Source organism: Macrotis lagotis, chromosome 1 (genome assembly GCF_037893015.1).
Source record: "Macrotis lagotis isolate mMagLag1 chromosome 1, bilby.v1.9.chrom.fasta, whole genome shotgun sequence".
In the NCBI taxonomy this organism is placed as follows: Eukaryota; Metazoa; Chordata; class Mammalia; order Peramelemorphia; family Peramelidae; genus Macrotis; species Macrotis lagotis.
In genome coordinates this window covers 363,258,265-363,275,351 of record NC_133658.1, presented here as the reverse complement: position 1 = coordinate 363,275,351, position 17,087 = coordinate 363,258,265, and the positions used below count along the sequence as shown (strand labels likewise).

The following is a 17,087-nucleotide window of genomic DNA, read 5'->3' as shown; positions in this document are numbered from 1 at the left end:
TTCTCCTCACTGACCTCTAAATCTCTTTGGGCCTACACATAAAAATAGCCAGTGGGGCCCCACAGGGGAGTGACATTCTCCTGGGGACAGAGTGGAAAAGACACATCTTCCCCGAATCGGAAACCAGGGTTCCAACAAGGAGAAAAACTGGGAAATGAAGGGCTGGGAAGTGAAAGGCAATTTGGGGACAAGGTCTGAGGCTTTACCAAGAAGTTACTCATATTTCTCATACACAGGATCAGCACTTGGAAGAAAACTCATCAGTGTGGATGAGGAGCAGTTAATGTCCAAATAATAATAGCTTCCATTCCTATAGTACCTTAAGGTTTAAAAAATCCTTTCCGGGGGCAGCTAGGTGGCACAGTGGATAGAGCACTGGCCTTGGAGTCAGGAGTACCTGAGTTCAAATCCTGCCTCAGACACTTAATAATTACCTAGTCGTGTGGCCTTGGGGAAGCCACTTGACCCCATTGCCTTGCAAAATCTAAAAAAAAATAATCCTTTCTGCACAGAGACCTTTTAAGTTTGAGGGTGCATATGTTATCATTTCTATCTTTCAAATTAGGAAATGGAGTCTCCTATCATCATAGAAATGTCTCAGATCAGAGATATAGCAAATGGAAGAACCCAGGTTCCTTGATGTCAGATCCAGGGCTCTTTTTACTACATTACACTTTGGTACTTTTTCCCTTTGTCCTGAGTGCACTGAATTTGGAGGTAAAAGACCAAAATTTAAATCTCAGCTCTTCTACTTAATATGTTTGGTTTTAAGCAAGATATTTTTACCTTCATTACCCTTATGTTTAAAATTAAGGGACTGGGTGTGACAATTTCTGTCCTTTTCATCTCTACATCTTATGATTCTGATTGGGCAGAGGTATCTTATCTGACAATTTGCTTCCAGAAATCCAAAGAATAATAATCTCTTTGGTTCAGCACTACGGACAGCACCCAGTGAATGTTAGAATTCTACTATCTCGGAGCTAGTAAGGACTAGAGCATTCCAAACTCCTGCTCATTGCTCTTCCACAGTGTCTCTCACATGGAGTCATCAAGCTTTTGCTTAGCAACCTTCATTGCTGGGGAGCAAACTAACTTATGAAGATGGCCATTTAGTTTTTGGACAACTGTTGTTTTCCCTCTATTGAGCCAAATTCTGCCTCTTCCCCTAATTGCTTCTTCTGATGGGGTCAAATAGCACAAACTTAATCTTTCTACCACATAAAAATCCTTCAGATATTTGAAGACAGCTAAGAAAACTAATGTTTCTTTCCTATGATCTCTGGTCTCTTCCAGAAGGTGGAGAAAGGAGTCTTCTTTCACAGCACTCCTAAACCTCTAATGTCTTTGCTTCATATTGACCACACTTCTGGAATAAAATCTGTTACCTGAGAGGAGAAAAAAAATCATTGTACAGTGCAAAGGATGTGGGATTTGAAGTCAGTTGACCTTGGCTCAAATCTTAGTGCTTTCATTTTCTAGGTAAATCTTTCCACCTAAGCAATTGGATTAGATTATTTCTAAGTTCCACTTCAATTCTACATTCCATTATTTATGAGGAATTGCCCATTGAAACTTCCAGAACAGTTTACTGATGGAAGTCTACTGGGAGTAAAGAGCAATGAATTTGCAATCGGAAGACTGGGTTCAAATCTCTACTCTATGCCTTATCTGCATGATAAAGGACTAGTTACTTCACTCTATGTCTCACTTTTCTCATTTATAAAATTAAGAGACTGAACTAAATATTGCTTCAAGATTCTGTTCAGTTCCAAAAATGTCATCCTATATTCTTTCTTAGAACTGGGCATATATTACCTAGCTGTGAGAACCTGGGCAAGTCACTTAACCCCATTGTCTTGCAAAAAAAAAACCAAACCAAAAAGAATTGGGCACATAGTCAGGACAGGGAAATAACACTGGAATGGGAGTCAAGTGACTTAGATTTAGTTCATAATTCTGCCCCTGAGCATCTTCATGACCCTTTCTTCCTTTTCCCAGTTGGAACTCAGGCTCTTCCTCACTCAAAAAAAAAGATAACCCTTGTCTTGATTCTCTCCAAAGGTTGCTGTGGGGATCAAGTGAATATATCTGTAATAATTCTATGTAACCTCCAAAGGGCCATTTTAGGAGGAGAAGGTAGTTTGTAAATAAATGCTGAGTGGGGAGTAAATTGATCTCATTGATTCATCTAATACACACACACACACGTTTAAATGAATTTGCATAACATAGGACTTTAAAGACATGACTGAAACATCAAAATAAATCATCTTGACCATATTGGATGTATGTCCAGTTTTGCTCACCTTTTAGTTCCATTTGATGGCATGGAAGATTGAATTTGGAAAATAAACCTTATTTCAAGAGTTGGCTCTGACATTACCAGTATGACCTTGGTCCTACCATTTTTCTTCCTTTAAGCTTCAGTATCTTTTCCTTTTTTTAAACAACGACAACATGATAGTTGGACTAGATGTTTTTAAGCTGCTTTTCCAGTTTGTTGCTATGTAATATAATGAACTGAGATCTGACTGGTGTCACCCTGGGGAGGGTCAGATATAACTAGAGCTTATTTTTATATAGTGCTTTGAGGCTTTACAAAGCACTTTACAACATCATTCATTATCTTATTTGAAACTCACAACTCTTTAATAAATGTACCATTATTATCCCTACTTTATCAAAGGACTAAAGTGAAGCTCAGAGCTGTCAGATGATCTGATACCCAAGTCAGGTTGTGAATCCAGATCTCTCCTGTCTTCAAGTCTAGTTCTATTTCTCATTTTTAGAGGATTTAGGGCTTATTTTATTTTGACATTACCTTACTTTAGAAGCAGCCCCTTCTACTTTCATCCACTTAGCAAGTTTTCCCTTATACAAAGATTTATAAAGAATAAAAAAATCTATTTAGCAAATCCAACCAACATGTTGATTACATATGGAAGTATATGCAATTATCCACCATGTTCTACCATCTTTTGATGGAAGATGGCAGGTACAGTTTCTCTTCTCTGATGACAAACATGCTCACTAGAATCACACAGTTTACAGCATTATTTCATTGTTCTTTTTTTTAACATTGGGTTGTCACTATACATATTGTTTTCCTGGTTCTGCTTATTTCCCTTTGCATCAGATTATGTACCTTCTCTTAATTCTCTTAATTCCTCATATTTACTATTTCTTATGATGTACCATTCCTTTGCATTGATGTACCACAGTTTATTTAGTCATTCACATCAATGGAGGCTTCTTTTTTTTCCTGGTCATGCTATTACAAATGTGCTGCTATGAATATTTTGGTGTATATGGGGCTATTCTCTCTTGACTTTGACACTGCTTCTCTCCTAACCCCCCCCCCCACTCCCACCCTAAGTATATAGGCCATGAAATAGGATCTGAGTCACAGAATATGGACATTCTAGTTAATTTTTTAAAGCAATACAAATTCCACAATGTTGTGCCAATTTTCATCTTTGTCAACAGTGTATTAGAACCATACTCTTTCCAGTGTACCATACTTCCTATTTCTTTGCTTTTAGTTCAAGCTTAAGTTTACCTTGGAAAAGCCCTGGCTAAACTGGTTGGTAGTGGAGCCTGGGGATACTGATGGAGAATTCCCAGGGGGTTGCATAAAGAGGAAGGAAAATCCTCCCTTCTTAGTTTCAGTGTGTAAAACTGTAAAAGTGTGTATGTGCCTGGCATGCTTGCTTGATCAAAGCACAAGCTCCCCCCTCCCCTCACCCAGTCCCATTTGCCCAGCTCCTGTTCCTAAGCAACTGGGATGTAGGAGACAGTTTCTTCTTGCAAAGTTGGGGAGGGGAAGAAGCTATAAATAGGGAGGGAGAAAACAAAAATAAAGTCATGGTTACGGATCGGCTGCAGCTGGTCTCTGGGCTAGCCTTCAGTTCTTCTGGGGTTGGTGACTCAGGGCAGCTTGATTAGTGGGTGTGGAGAATTGGAGACTGGGAAGGTTCTCTTATCCTTCATCCAACAAGTCCTAGGGGAGGGTTGAGAGGCAGTTGGTGTTGTATACTAGTTTTATAGTCAAAAGACATGGGTTTGAATTCCATCTGCTACTTACTACCATTTATGACCTCAGCCATTTGGACCTCAATTTCCTCTTTTGTAAAATAAAGTAATTGAAATAGATAAACTTTAAAGTCCTTCTAACTCTAAATCCTTTAGGTTCCTGCACATACCTCATGAGAACAAGCAGGGTTGAAGATGGAGGTTGCTATGATTGGGGAACTGAAGGTATTGACACTATCCTTACATGGCCAGACAAACCTGTGTATTCCTCCCCACCTGTGCTGAATACATCCCCCTACCATCCAAAATGTCCAACTCCTGAGGGCTATAGGGATCCTTTCTTTATTAGTTCCACCAGCCTCCAGACAGTGCTGGAGCCTCTTTACCCTTTTTTAAAAAATCTTCAACACCAGTCTGTCCCAAGCACACACAAAGCCCAGACAGCTCAATAAGTGAAAATAGGACAGGAGCTAAAGGAGCTGAAATCAGATGGGTTGAGCTAAGTTAGCTCCACACAAAGAAAATGCTTTCCCAGGAAGGCTCTAACCTTTAACCCTAAACTCATTCTCAGACTGAGTCACTAATTTCTGCCAAAGACTGATGCAAATTCCAAAACCTTTACATTTAACTGGGAGACTCAGATTCATCCATTCACTCATTCAAAAACATTTATTAAATGCCTGCCACATGTCAGTCCCTGTGCTAGGCATTGGGAGCATAGAGACAAAAATTAAATATTCCTTGCCCTCAAGGACTTATGTCCCTTTTGGAGGGAACCAACATCTACACAATAAGTAAATACTAGATACATGCCAAATAATTGCTGGGAATTCTACTAAAAACATGGGTAGATGAGAAAGGTCTTTGGAGAGATAATGACACTTTAACTGAACTGATTAAGGAAAAGGATTCTAAGAGGCAGAGAGGAGGAAAAACATGACAGGCATATATGGGGAACAACCTATGCAAAGGCACACAGATGGGAAAGGGAGAATGTCATGCAATGGGATTAGTAAATAGTTAGCAGATGGTGCAGTGGATAGAATACCTGGACTAAAGTCAGGTGGACTCAGTTTCCTGAGTTCAAAATCAGCCTCAGACATTTCCTTTCCCAGTGACCCTGGGCAAATCATTTAACCCTGCTTGCATCAGTTTCCTCATCTTTAAAATGACCTGAAGAAAGAGGTGGCAAACCACTCCTATATGTTTGCCAAAAAACCCCAAATGGGGGAACAGAGAGTTAGACTCAACTCAAAATGAGTGAAAACAATACTAGCTGATATGTACAGCCTGTATAGCTGTACACATGTATATGCCTGTGAGATGTGTATAGCCTGTGAGAGAGTAAATGTGTGATCACACTGGAAAGATAGGTTGGAGCCAAATCACAAATCTAAAAGTAACTCGTGGTGCAATGGATAGAAAACTGGACTTGGAGTCAGGAAGATCTGAGTTCAAATTTGACCTCAGACACTTCCTGCTGTGTGACCCTGATCAAGACACTTAATCTCTTTTTGTCTCTGGGGTTAATAATAGTGCCTGTCTTGCAGGTTGTTATGAGGATCAAATGAAATAATATTTGTACAGAGTGTTTAATATACTATATGGTGCATAATTGACACCATCTAAATACTTATTCTCTTTCCCCAAAGAAAGGAATCTGTATTTTGTCATAAAGACAATAGGGAATCATTGCAGCATCTTGAGTAGGGAACATGGTCAAATCTATGCTTTGGGAATATTAATTTGCCAAATACATGGAGAATGGATTGGAGAGAGATACCCTGGAGGCAGGCAAGCCAATTAAAATGCTATTGTAATAGTCTAGACAAGAAGTGAGGAAAGCTTGAGTTCAATGGTGGCTATGTCAATGCAGAGAAGGAGATATATTTGAAAGAGAACTGGAGAGAGTTAGAGGATGAAGATTGAGGGGGAATGGAGAGTCAAAAATAATGAGATTATGAACCTAGGTGACTAGAAAGATGGTAGTACTTTTGAAAGAAGCAAGGAATTTAACAAGAGTGTTGGGTTTTGATGAAAGGATAATGAATTTTATTTTGGATATGTTGAGTTTGAGTTGCTTATTAGTCAACCATTTTGAAGTGACCAATAGGTAGTTGATGATGTGATTCTGGAACTTGTGAGAGAAACTAAATCTAGGTATATAACTACAGAAGTCATCTTGAGCCCATGGAAAGTTGATGACATCACTGTTTTTATTGTAGTTCAGTCCTGTCCAACTCTTTGTGACTCTTTATGAGGTTTTCTTAGTAAAGATAATGAAATGATTTGCCATTTCCTCCTTCAGTAGATTTAAAGCAGAGGTTAAGTGACTGACCCAAGCTCATGTCTGAGACTAGATTTAAACCAAGGTCTTCCTGATTCCTGGTGCAGTGTTCTATCCACTGTGCCATCTAGCTATCTCTGTGGTGATGATGAGTGATTTCTCATATGAGAGAATGAGTCTGAGTATGTAAATCTGGCAGTCATATACTTAGAGATAATATTTGAGCCCTTTCAGAATGGATGAAATTGCTGAGAAAAAGGATGTAAAGAGAGAAGACAAAAATATGGGGATTCATAGTTAGAAAGTGAAACATTGGTGATAATCTAGCAAAGGAACAGGAGTGGCTAGTTGACTAGTGGCAGCACATGCTTATAATTCCTGCTCCTGGGGAAGCTGAGGCAGGTAAATCACTCAAGCTTGGGATTTCTGAGTTACAATAGGACTAAAACCATCCCTTCCTTTATTGTGATCCTAGAGATTTGGGTTCAAGTCTTAGCTCTGACATTAGTAGCTATGTGAACTTGGGCAAATGAATTAATTTCTATGAACTTTGGCTTCCACTTTGTGATAATAATAATAATAATCCTTATAGTACTTATAGTGTTGGTATGTTTTCTATAAGTGTAAATTGTTATTTTTAAAATTAATAGATCACTCTCATTCCAGATAACTCAGAATTTCTGATGACATAATAGGCATGATATAAATACTTATTCCTACCCAAAGTTAGTAATCATAGGGCTAATAGGTTTATTAGTCAAAGATATGATGCATTATGGTATAGTAGAAAGATAAATTGACTAGAAGTCAGGAGCCTAAGGTAGATCAATCAATCAATGAACAAATATTTAAGTATCTACTTTGTGCCAAACAGGGAAGAATATACAAAGACAAAAATTAAACAGTACCCATCCTCAAGAAGTTTCTGTGACCTTGGGAGAATTACTACCCTTCTGAAGCTTGATTTCTTCATTTGAGAAAAAGAGAATGTTTTCTGAGTCAGAACTGAGCTTCCCTAACAAGGGCCTGGCTCCCATCAATACATCTACCTAGAAACATTTCTTTTGGACACTGAGACACTTCATCTTTGTAACACCTGAAATTCTGTCCTCATCCCTCTTGGCTAAGCCGGGGACCTGAGTCCTCTCTGTGAATATTGATCCTAAAGTTCTCATCCAGTTCTCTGCAGGATGTGTGAGGTCTTTAGCCAAAAGGGTACAACATGAGGACAATTCTATCTCTCATTGTGAATGCCTGGACACAGTCCCGGGCTGCTCTTTCGCAAGGCTCTCAAGAGATAAAGTGTTTGCTCCATCCCGCTGTCCCTCCCTGCCCCCAACCTTTTTGGTTCTGGGAACAGTTCAGCCCAGAATCCAAGTCCAGCCGGGTGTTCAGTGGCATCAGTAGGGGTGTGTGTGTGTGTGTGTGTGTGTGTGTGTGTGTGTGTGTGTGTGTGTACGCGCGCGTGTGAGCTTTAGAAGGTGGATGGGCCACCCCCGCCCCTGCCTTGGTTACCAAGACAACTGCATCCGAGCAGGGCGGGGTTTCACAGCATCTTTGGACAGAGCTTGAGTGTGGGGGCGGGGTGTGCGTACGTATGTCTGTGCCAGTGAGCAGCATGTCTAGGTCTGCTTTTACGTGTTTGCGAGGGATGGATGTTCGTGTGTGTATGGAGGGGGTGGTTCTTGTGTCTCAGTATGTGAATGGGGTGCGGGTGGGGGTCAGGGGGTGATACATGGGTGAATATTCAACAGCATAAGTTAGGGGAGTTGGAATGGGGACAGAGACGAACGAAGCAGTCGAGCACGAACTGTGTTGTGTTGGGGTCTGCGTGTGAGGAGAGGCGGGGAGCAAATCTGTTGTGCAGTGGGGGCGGCAGTGCACAGTGTTTTTCTTGTGGAGGAGAGCTTGAGAGGAGGGAGGGAAGGGTGAGGAGGGGTGGGAGGAGGGAGGAGAGAGGGAGGGAGAATGTGCGGAGAGTGTGTTATGGTGTGCTCAAGCAGGAATGTGGGGGGTGTTATGTGTCTGGTGGGAATATGAAGAGGACGTCTGTGTAGACCGGAGGCGGAGGTACACTCTGCGTCTGTATGCACCTCCAATGCAGCAGACTCCCGCCAGCCGCCCTCCCACTCCCCAATCTCCCTTAGCCCCCAGAAGGGTTGCTTCATTTCTTCCGGCGGTCTTAGCCTCTCCAGTTTTATCAGATCCGACCAGAGGAGGCGGAGAGGGAGGATGCAGGACCTTGGGTCCAGACGCTTGGATGACTCTTAAAATGTTCTGAAGAGGAGAGAAGGGGCGGTGAGGGCTCCCCGCCACCCAGCTGCGGCTCTCTGCAGGCCCTAAACTCTGCTCACCGGCAGGTGGCATCTTGAATCTTAGAACAGCCCATGCCTCCCCACCAAACCCCCTCCTACACTCTCAATATGATGCCCTCTATGATCCCTCCAATCCAACTTTGGAGGGTACCACATAGTAAAATAGGCCATTTGCCTGAAGCCTGAGAGGAGGCAAGCTTGTCTAGATTCCCTAAAACCTTTCTTTGTCCAGAGATGATAGAAACTGAGGCAGAGAGCTAGGACCCCCTTCCCACCCACCCCCACTCCCCCACTTCCACCCCCCCCAACATAAGAGATAATCCCTGAAGGACAAGATTCGATGCCCCTTGAGATAACAGGGCTTGAGAGGGAGCCTCAAAAAAGAGAAAAGAGACAAAGACATGAGTAGGGGGCTCCTTAGCCAGGGGAAAAGCATTTCACTACGGGGGCAGAAGAGACAGGTGAAAAAAAAACACTCAGTTTAAGTGCAGAAAGGAAGTAACCCGAATTGTGTCTTAGGGCTCCAAAGGAGTCGCATGTGTATCCAGGGTCCAAAGAACATAAACTGAGACTACAAACAAGTTGCCAGGTCAGAACCAGAGACACAAAGATTGTAGACTAGAGTTAGGACCAAGATCACTTCCCATTAACCCAGGTCAGAGCCAAGAACCCAGCCTTGATCAGAGTGGGGCAGCAGTGTTCTGGAAGGGCTGAGGCCAGCACAGGGGTGGGTACAGACAATTGGCTTTATTCATGGACACACTAAGGAGTCCCAGGATGCGGGACTGACCCATGACACACACACAGGAGGGGAAGGATGTCTCCATGCCACAGTCACAACACACACCGCCCGGGCTGGGTCAGGTTGGGGGTGACTCCAGTGAAATTTTCAAAGGGAGGGCAGGGGACAGAGGAACTGGAGGTAGGGGTTGGAAATACATGGCCTGGCTCCTGCTTTGGGTTAAAAACTCAAGTTCTTAGGTCCTGGAGGGAGTCTAGGCTATCCTGGGGAGCCCCAGGGGCCCAGTGGTAGGGAGGAAGTATAGGGGACCCAAGCTCACCCAGGAAGCCCCCAGCCAGGCGGGAAGTACCTCAGTCTTAGCCTAGGCCAGGATTGATTTTGCCTAACTTTGTTTAAAAACATATGGGCCATGCTGTATCCCACTCTGGGAGAGGGGGGTGGCTGGGGGGAGGAGAACTGGGAGATTCCCAGGCTCTCCACCCTGCCCACTGCCCCCAGGAGGGAGGGAGGGACAGACATCAAACACAGACTTCTGGGAAGGGGAGAGGAGCTTGGGTCAGGAAGATCCTATGTTGAGGGGAATGGAAGTAGGGGTTAGCCCTGGCTCTGGGGGTTGGGGGGCCGGTTATTGTGCTGCTGGTGGGAGGGCTGAAGCCCGGCCCATTATGCTTCTGGTTCATATTCCTGGTACTCCTCCTGTGGGGGAATTTGGGGTGGGGAAAGAGATGGAAAGGAACCAAAATACATTTTAGACCTAGAACCACAGCATTGAAAGATCCCCATCTTTTACCCCTTGTTTAGGACTTCTCTTCCCCAGGAAACCCTCCTCTGCTCCCTATCAAAGAGTCACAAAAGTTGAGTTTTAGTTAGCATTGCCACTAACTTTTGGCCAGACATCCTAGGACTTTTAATAGTCTTTTCTGTAAAAGAAAATCTCTCTTTTTTTTTAAAGAAAATCTCAGTCTAGATCAGGGGTTCTTAACTTTCTCTGTCTTTGGCAATCTGGTGAAACCTAGGAACCCCTTCTCAGAATGATGTTTTTAAATCCATAAAATAAAATATATATAGGATTACAAATGAAAACAAGTGTGCTGATAATTATCAAAAAATTTTTTAAGTTCACAAACCCTAGGTTTGTGGGCTAGATGGCATCTAAAGTCCCTTTTCACTCTAGTGTCTTGTTCTGTGTTCTTCAGGATCTCCCAGATCTGACCTTCTTGATTCTATGACCCTTTCCCATTAGCAGAAAGCTGAGGCACAAATTGGGGCCAAGAACTTTCCTGGAAGAGGAAAAAGAATCCTTGAGACCTCAGCTCTGCCAGTAGCTACATTCTCCTCTTTAACCAGAGCTTCCACGGATAGGGCATAAGAGGATGGTCTGAGTGTGGGAAGCCTGGCCCTGAGAACCCAACGGCTTGTTATTTTCCTAGATTGACTTCAGTGCCTACTTCCCATGCTGAGCTTACCTGGGGGGGCTCTTCATAACTCTCTCCTTCAGTATCCAACAGTGGCTCAGCCATTGGTTCTTCCCCAACCTCCTGGCCCACTTCTTCTGGCTAGAAGAAGAAACAGGGGAGCACAGAGGAATCTCAGTCCTCAGTACCCTCTAAAGGGAGATAGACTGATCCAAGAAAGAGGGTAGGAAATGTAAGAAAAACAAGGACCAGACTGGATATATCCTCTCACTCCTTCCCATGAACAATTCTCCCTCTCTTAACCTAAACCAACAAGGTGGAAAAAAGGAATGAGTATGAGGGTTAGGGGTATCTCCTCCTAGAGACTGCCACTAATCTGCCCTTCCATGAGCCCCCTGCTTTGCAGTGCTTCCCCCCCCCCCCTCGCAACCCCCTGTGGCCTGGTTCCTTCAGCTGCTGCTATTCTGGGATAAGCTGGGAGGCAGTCGCTGAATGGTGAGATCCAAGATTCTCCCCCCTCCCCCTTCCCAGCTGCCACCCAGACCCAAGCAAATACCAACAGAAAAAAGTGGGTCTGCTGACCACTGCTCCCCCACAGGGCACATATGTGGCTCAATTGCATGAAGATGCACCGACATGAGCCCTTGGATATCATGGGGTTTATTATGCAAACTGAACAAACAGGACTGATGGCTCATGACATACAGTCATCTATGTAGTCTCATGTATAGCAAACATACCTGAGGGCTATATATACCTAAGTGACAAGTTTTATGGTCACAAGGCAATGACTTGCTGATGCTTTTTAAGGTACCTACATACACTCAAGAGGACACCTGTGGAATGCACAGGGGGACACCCAAGGACCATGCACACATGTAGCTCATGCACCAGACCAGTGGAGAATATTTTCTCCAATTAGATTTGATTTGTACCCTTTTGGCAGAGAGTATACGGAGACTCATGGGATTAGACCTTGTCTCCACTCGCCTTGATTCCAGGTCACATCTGCGCAAACTCGGGTGTGCAAACAAAAGCCATACAGATCTGGAGGTGCATGCTTGCATACAGACATGCAACAGTCCTACATGCTCTGGTGCAAAAGCAGATGCCATACACAGAGGGAGTGTCTGAAATGGGGTGGGGCCCTGTGGGGTGGGGCTGGGCGGGGCCGGGTTCTCCAAAATCCTTCGCAGATCTTCGACCCACCTGCAGGGGGCGCTCACCTTCATATCGGTGGGGAACTCCTCTTTCTTCACTAGGCCAGTGGCGGCCGCGATGTTCCCAGCCCCGGAGAATACGGCGCCTCCTAGCTGGGACGCTTGCTCCTTGGTCTTCTCGGCCACTAGAAGGTGGCCACATGGGGATCAGGACATCACCTCTCTGTGCATCCCCCACCCCGACAGTGGACCCTTCCGCAGGACTGAGGATTCAGTGATCCCCCCGCATCCCACAATGGCGTGCTATCCTAGGGTATACCCCAGGCTTCCCTGGGCACCATCTGGGGCAAAGGCGGGGGAAGGGAGGAAGGGGCTGGTACCTGATGTGACGCCTTGTACCACCCCCTCCCGGGTCTTGTTTCCTGAAGAAAGAGAAATGTCTGGATCAGAAAATACTCCCTGGTACCATGAAATGAAAAGAACATACTGACCCTAGAGTCAAATGGTCTGAGTTCAAATCCATTCCTTTAGAGTCACTTCCTTTTTCAGACCTAATTTTTTCTTTTTGTACCAGAAGGGACCTGAACTATTTTCTCTATCTCATCTTATGATTAGTGAACGGTACAACTAACCCTGTGCCCCCACCTAGTATACCAATTTGTTATTGGTATACTATAACCAATGTTATTGGTATACAATACCCAAATGTTTATGTGTCTGTGTGTAAGAGAGAGAGAGAGAAATGGAGAGACAGAGACACACAGAGAAGAGTCAGAGAGGAGAGAGAGAGAGAGAGAGAGAGAGAGAGAGAGAGAGAGAGAAAAGAAGAAGAAGAAGAAGAAGAAGAAGAGAGGAGGAGAGGAAGAGGAAATAGAGGGGAAAGAAGAAAGAAGAGGAGAGGAAAGGAGAGAGGAGAGGAGGAGAAGAAGATGAAGAAAAAGAAAAAAGAAAAGGAGGAAGAAGAAGAGGAAGGAGGAGGAGGAGGAGGAAGAAGAAGAAGAAGAAGAAGAAGAAGAAGAAGAAGAAGAAGAAGAAGAAGAAGAAGAATGGAAGAAAGAGAGACAGGGAGTCTGGGGTTTTTGAGATAAACCTGGGAGAGCTTCCTAAAAACCAGGGCAAGCCTTGTCTACCAAAAGCATCCAGGTGGGCTTTTCTTCAGGAGAGGGTAGCTGGATGGACTAGATACAGGCAGTCACAATCATTGATAAGACCTGTCTGGTCCTTGCTCTCCCTCTGCTGTTACCTAGTGCCTCTAAGGCAGAGGAGCAGATCTTTCTAGCTACCCACAACTTCCATGACCCTCATTTCACTCATTGATTCCATCCTAGGGCAAAATTATCCCTTCCACAAAAGTGAATAGGACCTAATGTGCTGAGCATCACTGATTAATGTGTTAAGTATTTTGGAGATTTAAGAGAATCTTTGTTAACAGAAGCATATATCATAGCTCTTGAAAGGACATCTTATCAAAGGAATAAGATGGCTCAAGCTGTAGAGGAAAGGAGTCCTTAATTCAAGAAAGGTGGGCAGAGCTTACTTCAGGGAGAGTTAGAAAGACATAAGGGCAGACAGGAACAAGACAAAGACAAAGGTAATGTAAGCAATAGAAAGGCCAGAAAATCAGCCTTTGAAAAGAATTTGAAAAAAAAGAGAAAGGATGAATAGAAAAGAAATGTGTGAGTTGTACCCTGGTTTGTCAGAGAATTATGAAAGATAGCAGTTTTAATTAGATAACAAAGGGGGTGGGGAATTGGCCACCAAGCAAGAAAAAATTCTATGCCTTCAGAGACAAAAAGGGAAGTTTCAGGCAATCGTGGACTTTAGCTTAAAGAGTGGAAGAGGAATGATAGAGCGAACATTGCTCACCCAGATATGAATCAACAAGCATTTATAAAGTGTGTACCAGGCACTGGGATATTCTCCGAGAAATTCATTGAGTTAGATTTATAAGGAACCTTAAAGATTACTTAATCTAATTCCTTTACAAATGAGGAATTGAGGCACAGAGAAGGAAAGTGACTTGCTCAAGGTCACAAATGGAAGAGTCAAACTCGGCTCCTCTAAGTCCAAGCCATCTAGATTCCCCTCCTCTTGTCTGATATACACTCTTTCCATTGCCCTTCCTTCTCATTAAAGATTCCTCTTAGTTTTTCTTAAGTCTAGAAATCCAAGTGGCCTTTTTCAAAGGCTTATATATGGTATTAATTTCATGCTGACTAAAAAGAGCATGATGATGAGAAGAAATGGGGAAATTCTTCAACAACCAGAGGGCAGCATGAACAAGTAGATGGAAAAGTGACCAGGAGATGGAGGAGACAAAAATACATGATATCACCTACTGAATCCTCACTGGACCCCAGCTGCCCCCACTAACCTATCATCATAATAAGGATGAGGCACATTTCTAAAAGGTTTACAAAATACCATCCTACGACACCTCTGTGAGGTTTTATAGATAAGGGAAATGAAACTCAGAGATAATTCCTGAAAAATCCTAGAATGTGATTTAAGAGCACACAGCTCAGTTCTTCTGTCTCCATATCCAGAGCTCATTTCCTGATTCCATATCACCTTTGATTGCTTCTCCCCATTCCAAAACCTGAACCCTGATCCCTCCCATAGTGTTCTTTTTGTTGACTCATTGTTCTTATCTCTAACCTTAACCCACTGACTCTGGTTCATACCCTCTTTTACTCTTCATCTCACTCCCTCTTGACCCCTCTCACTGACTCATGTTCCACCCATGATTTTCATACTCCAACCCCTGCAGTTCTATAAAATGGTCTCCTGGGAAAAGCCTGGTTAGTCTGCCTAGGTCAGATCAGGTCTGCCTAGATGCAAGGCAGGGGGGCAGCTCTCACCAACATAGAGGACACCCTCTTTGGTCTTTTCTGCAGCCTCTGTCACCCCCTGTTTGGTCTTCTCTGCAGCAGCTACCACGCCCTCCTTGGCCATGGACAGGCCCTTCATGAACATGTCCATCTTTGCTGGAATCTGTGGGGGCAGGACAAAGGTGACCTGTTGACCCCAAAGTGAGTTATCCTGGGGGAAATCCCAAAAGTGGGAGAGAGGAAGGCTTTCCTTTCCCCTTTGCCTCCCTTCACATGCCTCCCCTCTGAGGCTCCTACTTCCTTCAATACAGTTCCCTGGGGAGGCCCCATCCCTTCCCATTTACTGTGGGCTAGAATCCCAGTGTCCTTGAAGCCCAAGAAATTGGGAGGGGATAAGAATTCTTTTATAGGGATTTTAGTGGAGTCAGAGTCTCAGCATCAACTGGGGGCCACACACATTGACCCATAGCCGTTCACTGACGCATGCTCAGTCACATAGGGACACACGAAGTCACACGCGCAGGCACACACGCACCCATGCCATAAAGTGGGGGGTTAGAAAATCAGAGAGGAGAAATGAGGTTGGGGGCTGCAAGCTTCATTTCTACCGCGATATCTTTCAAGCTTCCCCTATTCCCCTCTTTTCCCCAAGCCCCTGTACCCTTTGCTCCCTCCTCTCACCTCCCCCTGACAGCTCAATCCCCTCCCCCCACCAGATCTAGGGCTCTATGGTCTTTCCTCCACCTCCAGACCCCAGTCCCTGCCTTCTTCAATATCTTTTTCACCCCCAATTCTCTTGCACCCCACGATACGTGTCCTCATCTCCACCTGCAGCCAGGCCTTTATGTCCCTCCCCCAAGCCCCAGGGTGACCTATGCTTCTCTCTCCCCCACCCCATTCCCCGGCAGTCCCAGCATTCTGTCCTCCCCCCACAAATCCCTACCTTTTACAACAGCTCCCCCCCCACCCGCCCCGGCCTTGCCGCTTTGTACTCTCCCTCCTCTCAAGCCCCCGGCACCTTTTCTCCCCCCAAACCCCTCCAGCTCCCCAGCAGCCCTGGCACCCTCCCACTTCCCTCGCAGCTTCTCCTCAAGCCTTTCTCTGGGCGCGTGGCTGCCTCACCTGGGCCCGGCCAACCGGGCTGGGGGTGGATGGGTGGATGGATGGATGGAAGGATGGAGAGAGACAGGGAGGGATGCGGCGGTGGTTGGTGGATGGAGGGGCGGCGAGGTCTCTGCGGGAAGGGCCGGAGCCGGGGCGGGGGAAGGGGGCGCTCAGATCTCTCCGGTCTGGCAGGGGGGCTGAGCCATGGAGCGCAGCGCGGCCAGGGTCGGAGCCGACGGCTTGTCTCCGGCCTCGGGGGCGCTCTCCCTGGTTCTGTTTGTCTCCGATGCCTCCTCCCCAGTGGCTGCTCCCAGGTCCCAGCTCCTCTCCCGGCCGCTGCGGCAGCTCTGCGCTCTCGGCTTCCCCCTGGCGACCAGAGCAAACCCTGCTCGGAGAGAGGAGGGGAAGAGGTGGCGAGAGGGGCGGAGCTCGGCTCGGCCCCTTCCCCTTGACAGCTTGCCCAGGGCGGGGCCAGGTCGGAGGGCCAGAGCTCTTCCTTCAGTCAAAGGATGTGTATCTCTATGGATTATTAGACCTGGAAGGAAGGTTAGAGCAAAACAGATCGTCGATCTGGAGTTGGAAGGGGTCTTGGAGAACAGCCAATCCAACTTTTTTATTCTTCAGAATGAGGAAACTGAGGCCCATAAAGGTTAAAGGATTTGTCCGAGGTCATACAGGCAGAAAAGTTATGGAACTGGCATCCAAACCCACACCTTACCATTTAAAATGAAAGCTTTACCCACTGATTTCATGCTAGAGATCACAGGACTTGCATCTGGGCTGACATTTGTTTGAATTCCCTCATTTTACGGATGAGGTGACGGATTACCTGGGCCGGTAAAGAGTCTTACCTAAGTTCCCACAGGACTTGAACTGAGATACTCTGACGCCAAATAGGGTTCGCTTTCTATCACTTAGACTTTTGCTCCTATCCTGATGGTGAGATCTGCTCTCTGCCCTGTTTTCCTACCTAGTGTTGGGTATGATCTTGTGGGTTTGCAATTTAGAGACATCATCCTCTCTTCTCCCTCACTTCCTCAGAGAAAACACTATCTAGAGGAAGGATCTTGTCCATATGCCGACACATTTTCTGACTGTCCCCCATGCTTGGAATTCTCTGCCTTCCGACTTGCTTCAAGTCTCAGCTAAAATCTTTTCTGCAAGAGCTCTTTCTAGGCCCCTTTCAATACTAATTACT

The 17,087-nt window shown here is 45.2% G+C and overlaps 2 protein-coding genes across 2 annotated transcripts in view; one reads left to right on the top strand and one right to left on the bottom strand.

The window, feature by feature from the left end:
- Nucleotides 1-9,434: 9,434 nt before the first annotated feature.
- On the bottom strand, nucleotides 9,435-15,973 carry SNCB (synuclein beta). The gene is made up of 6 exons (XM_074229326.1): nucleotides 15,908-15,973; nucleotides 14,816-14,948; nucleotides 12,335-12,376; nucleotides 12,021-12,139; nucleotides 10,846-10,935; nucleotides 9,435-10,075 (listed from the first exon to the last, which is right to left on the bottom strand). The coding sequence occupies exons 2-6, from the start codon at nucleotides 14,934-14,936 to the stop codon at nucleotides 10,043-10,045; spliced, it is 405 nt and encodes a 134-aa protein (XP_074085427.1). The 5' UTR covers nucleotides 14,937-14,948; nucleotides 15,908-15,973; the 3' UTR covers nucleotides 9,435-10,042.
- Nucleotides 15,974-16,093: 120 nt separating this feature from the next.
- EIF4E1B (eukaryotic translation initiation factor 4E family member 1B) overlaps nucleotides 16,094-17,087 on the top strand; it is a 36,262-nt gene continuing 35,268 nt past the window's right edge. Inside the window, exon 1 of the mRNA XM_074202853.1 lies at nucleotides 16,094-16,364. Within this exon, the coding sequence (XP_074058954.1) occupies nucleotides 16,094-16,364 (271 nt within the window). The remainder of the gene's footprint in view (nucleotides 16,365-17,087) is intronic.

Excerpts from the sequence above, each read along its gene's own strand:
- SNCB (XM_074229326.1), bottom strand. The coding sequence starts at position 14,936 with ATGGACATGTTCATGAAGGGCCTGTCCATGGCCAAGGAGGGCGTGGTA. Across the intron at positions 12,377-14,815 it reads AGAGGGTGTCCTCTATGTTG|GAAACAAGACCCGGGAGGGG; the intron begins GTGAGAGCTGCC and ends CTCTTTCTTCAG. Across the intron at positions 12,140-12,334 it reads GGTACAAGGCGTCACATCAG|TGGCCGAGAAGACCAAGGAG; the intron begins GTACCAGCCCCT and ends GCCACCTTCTAG.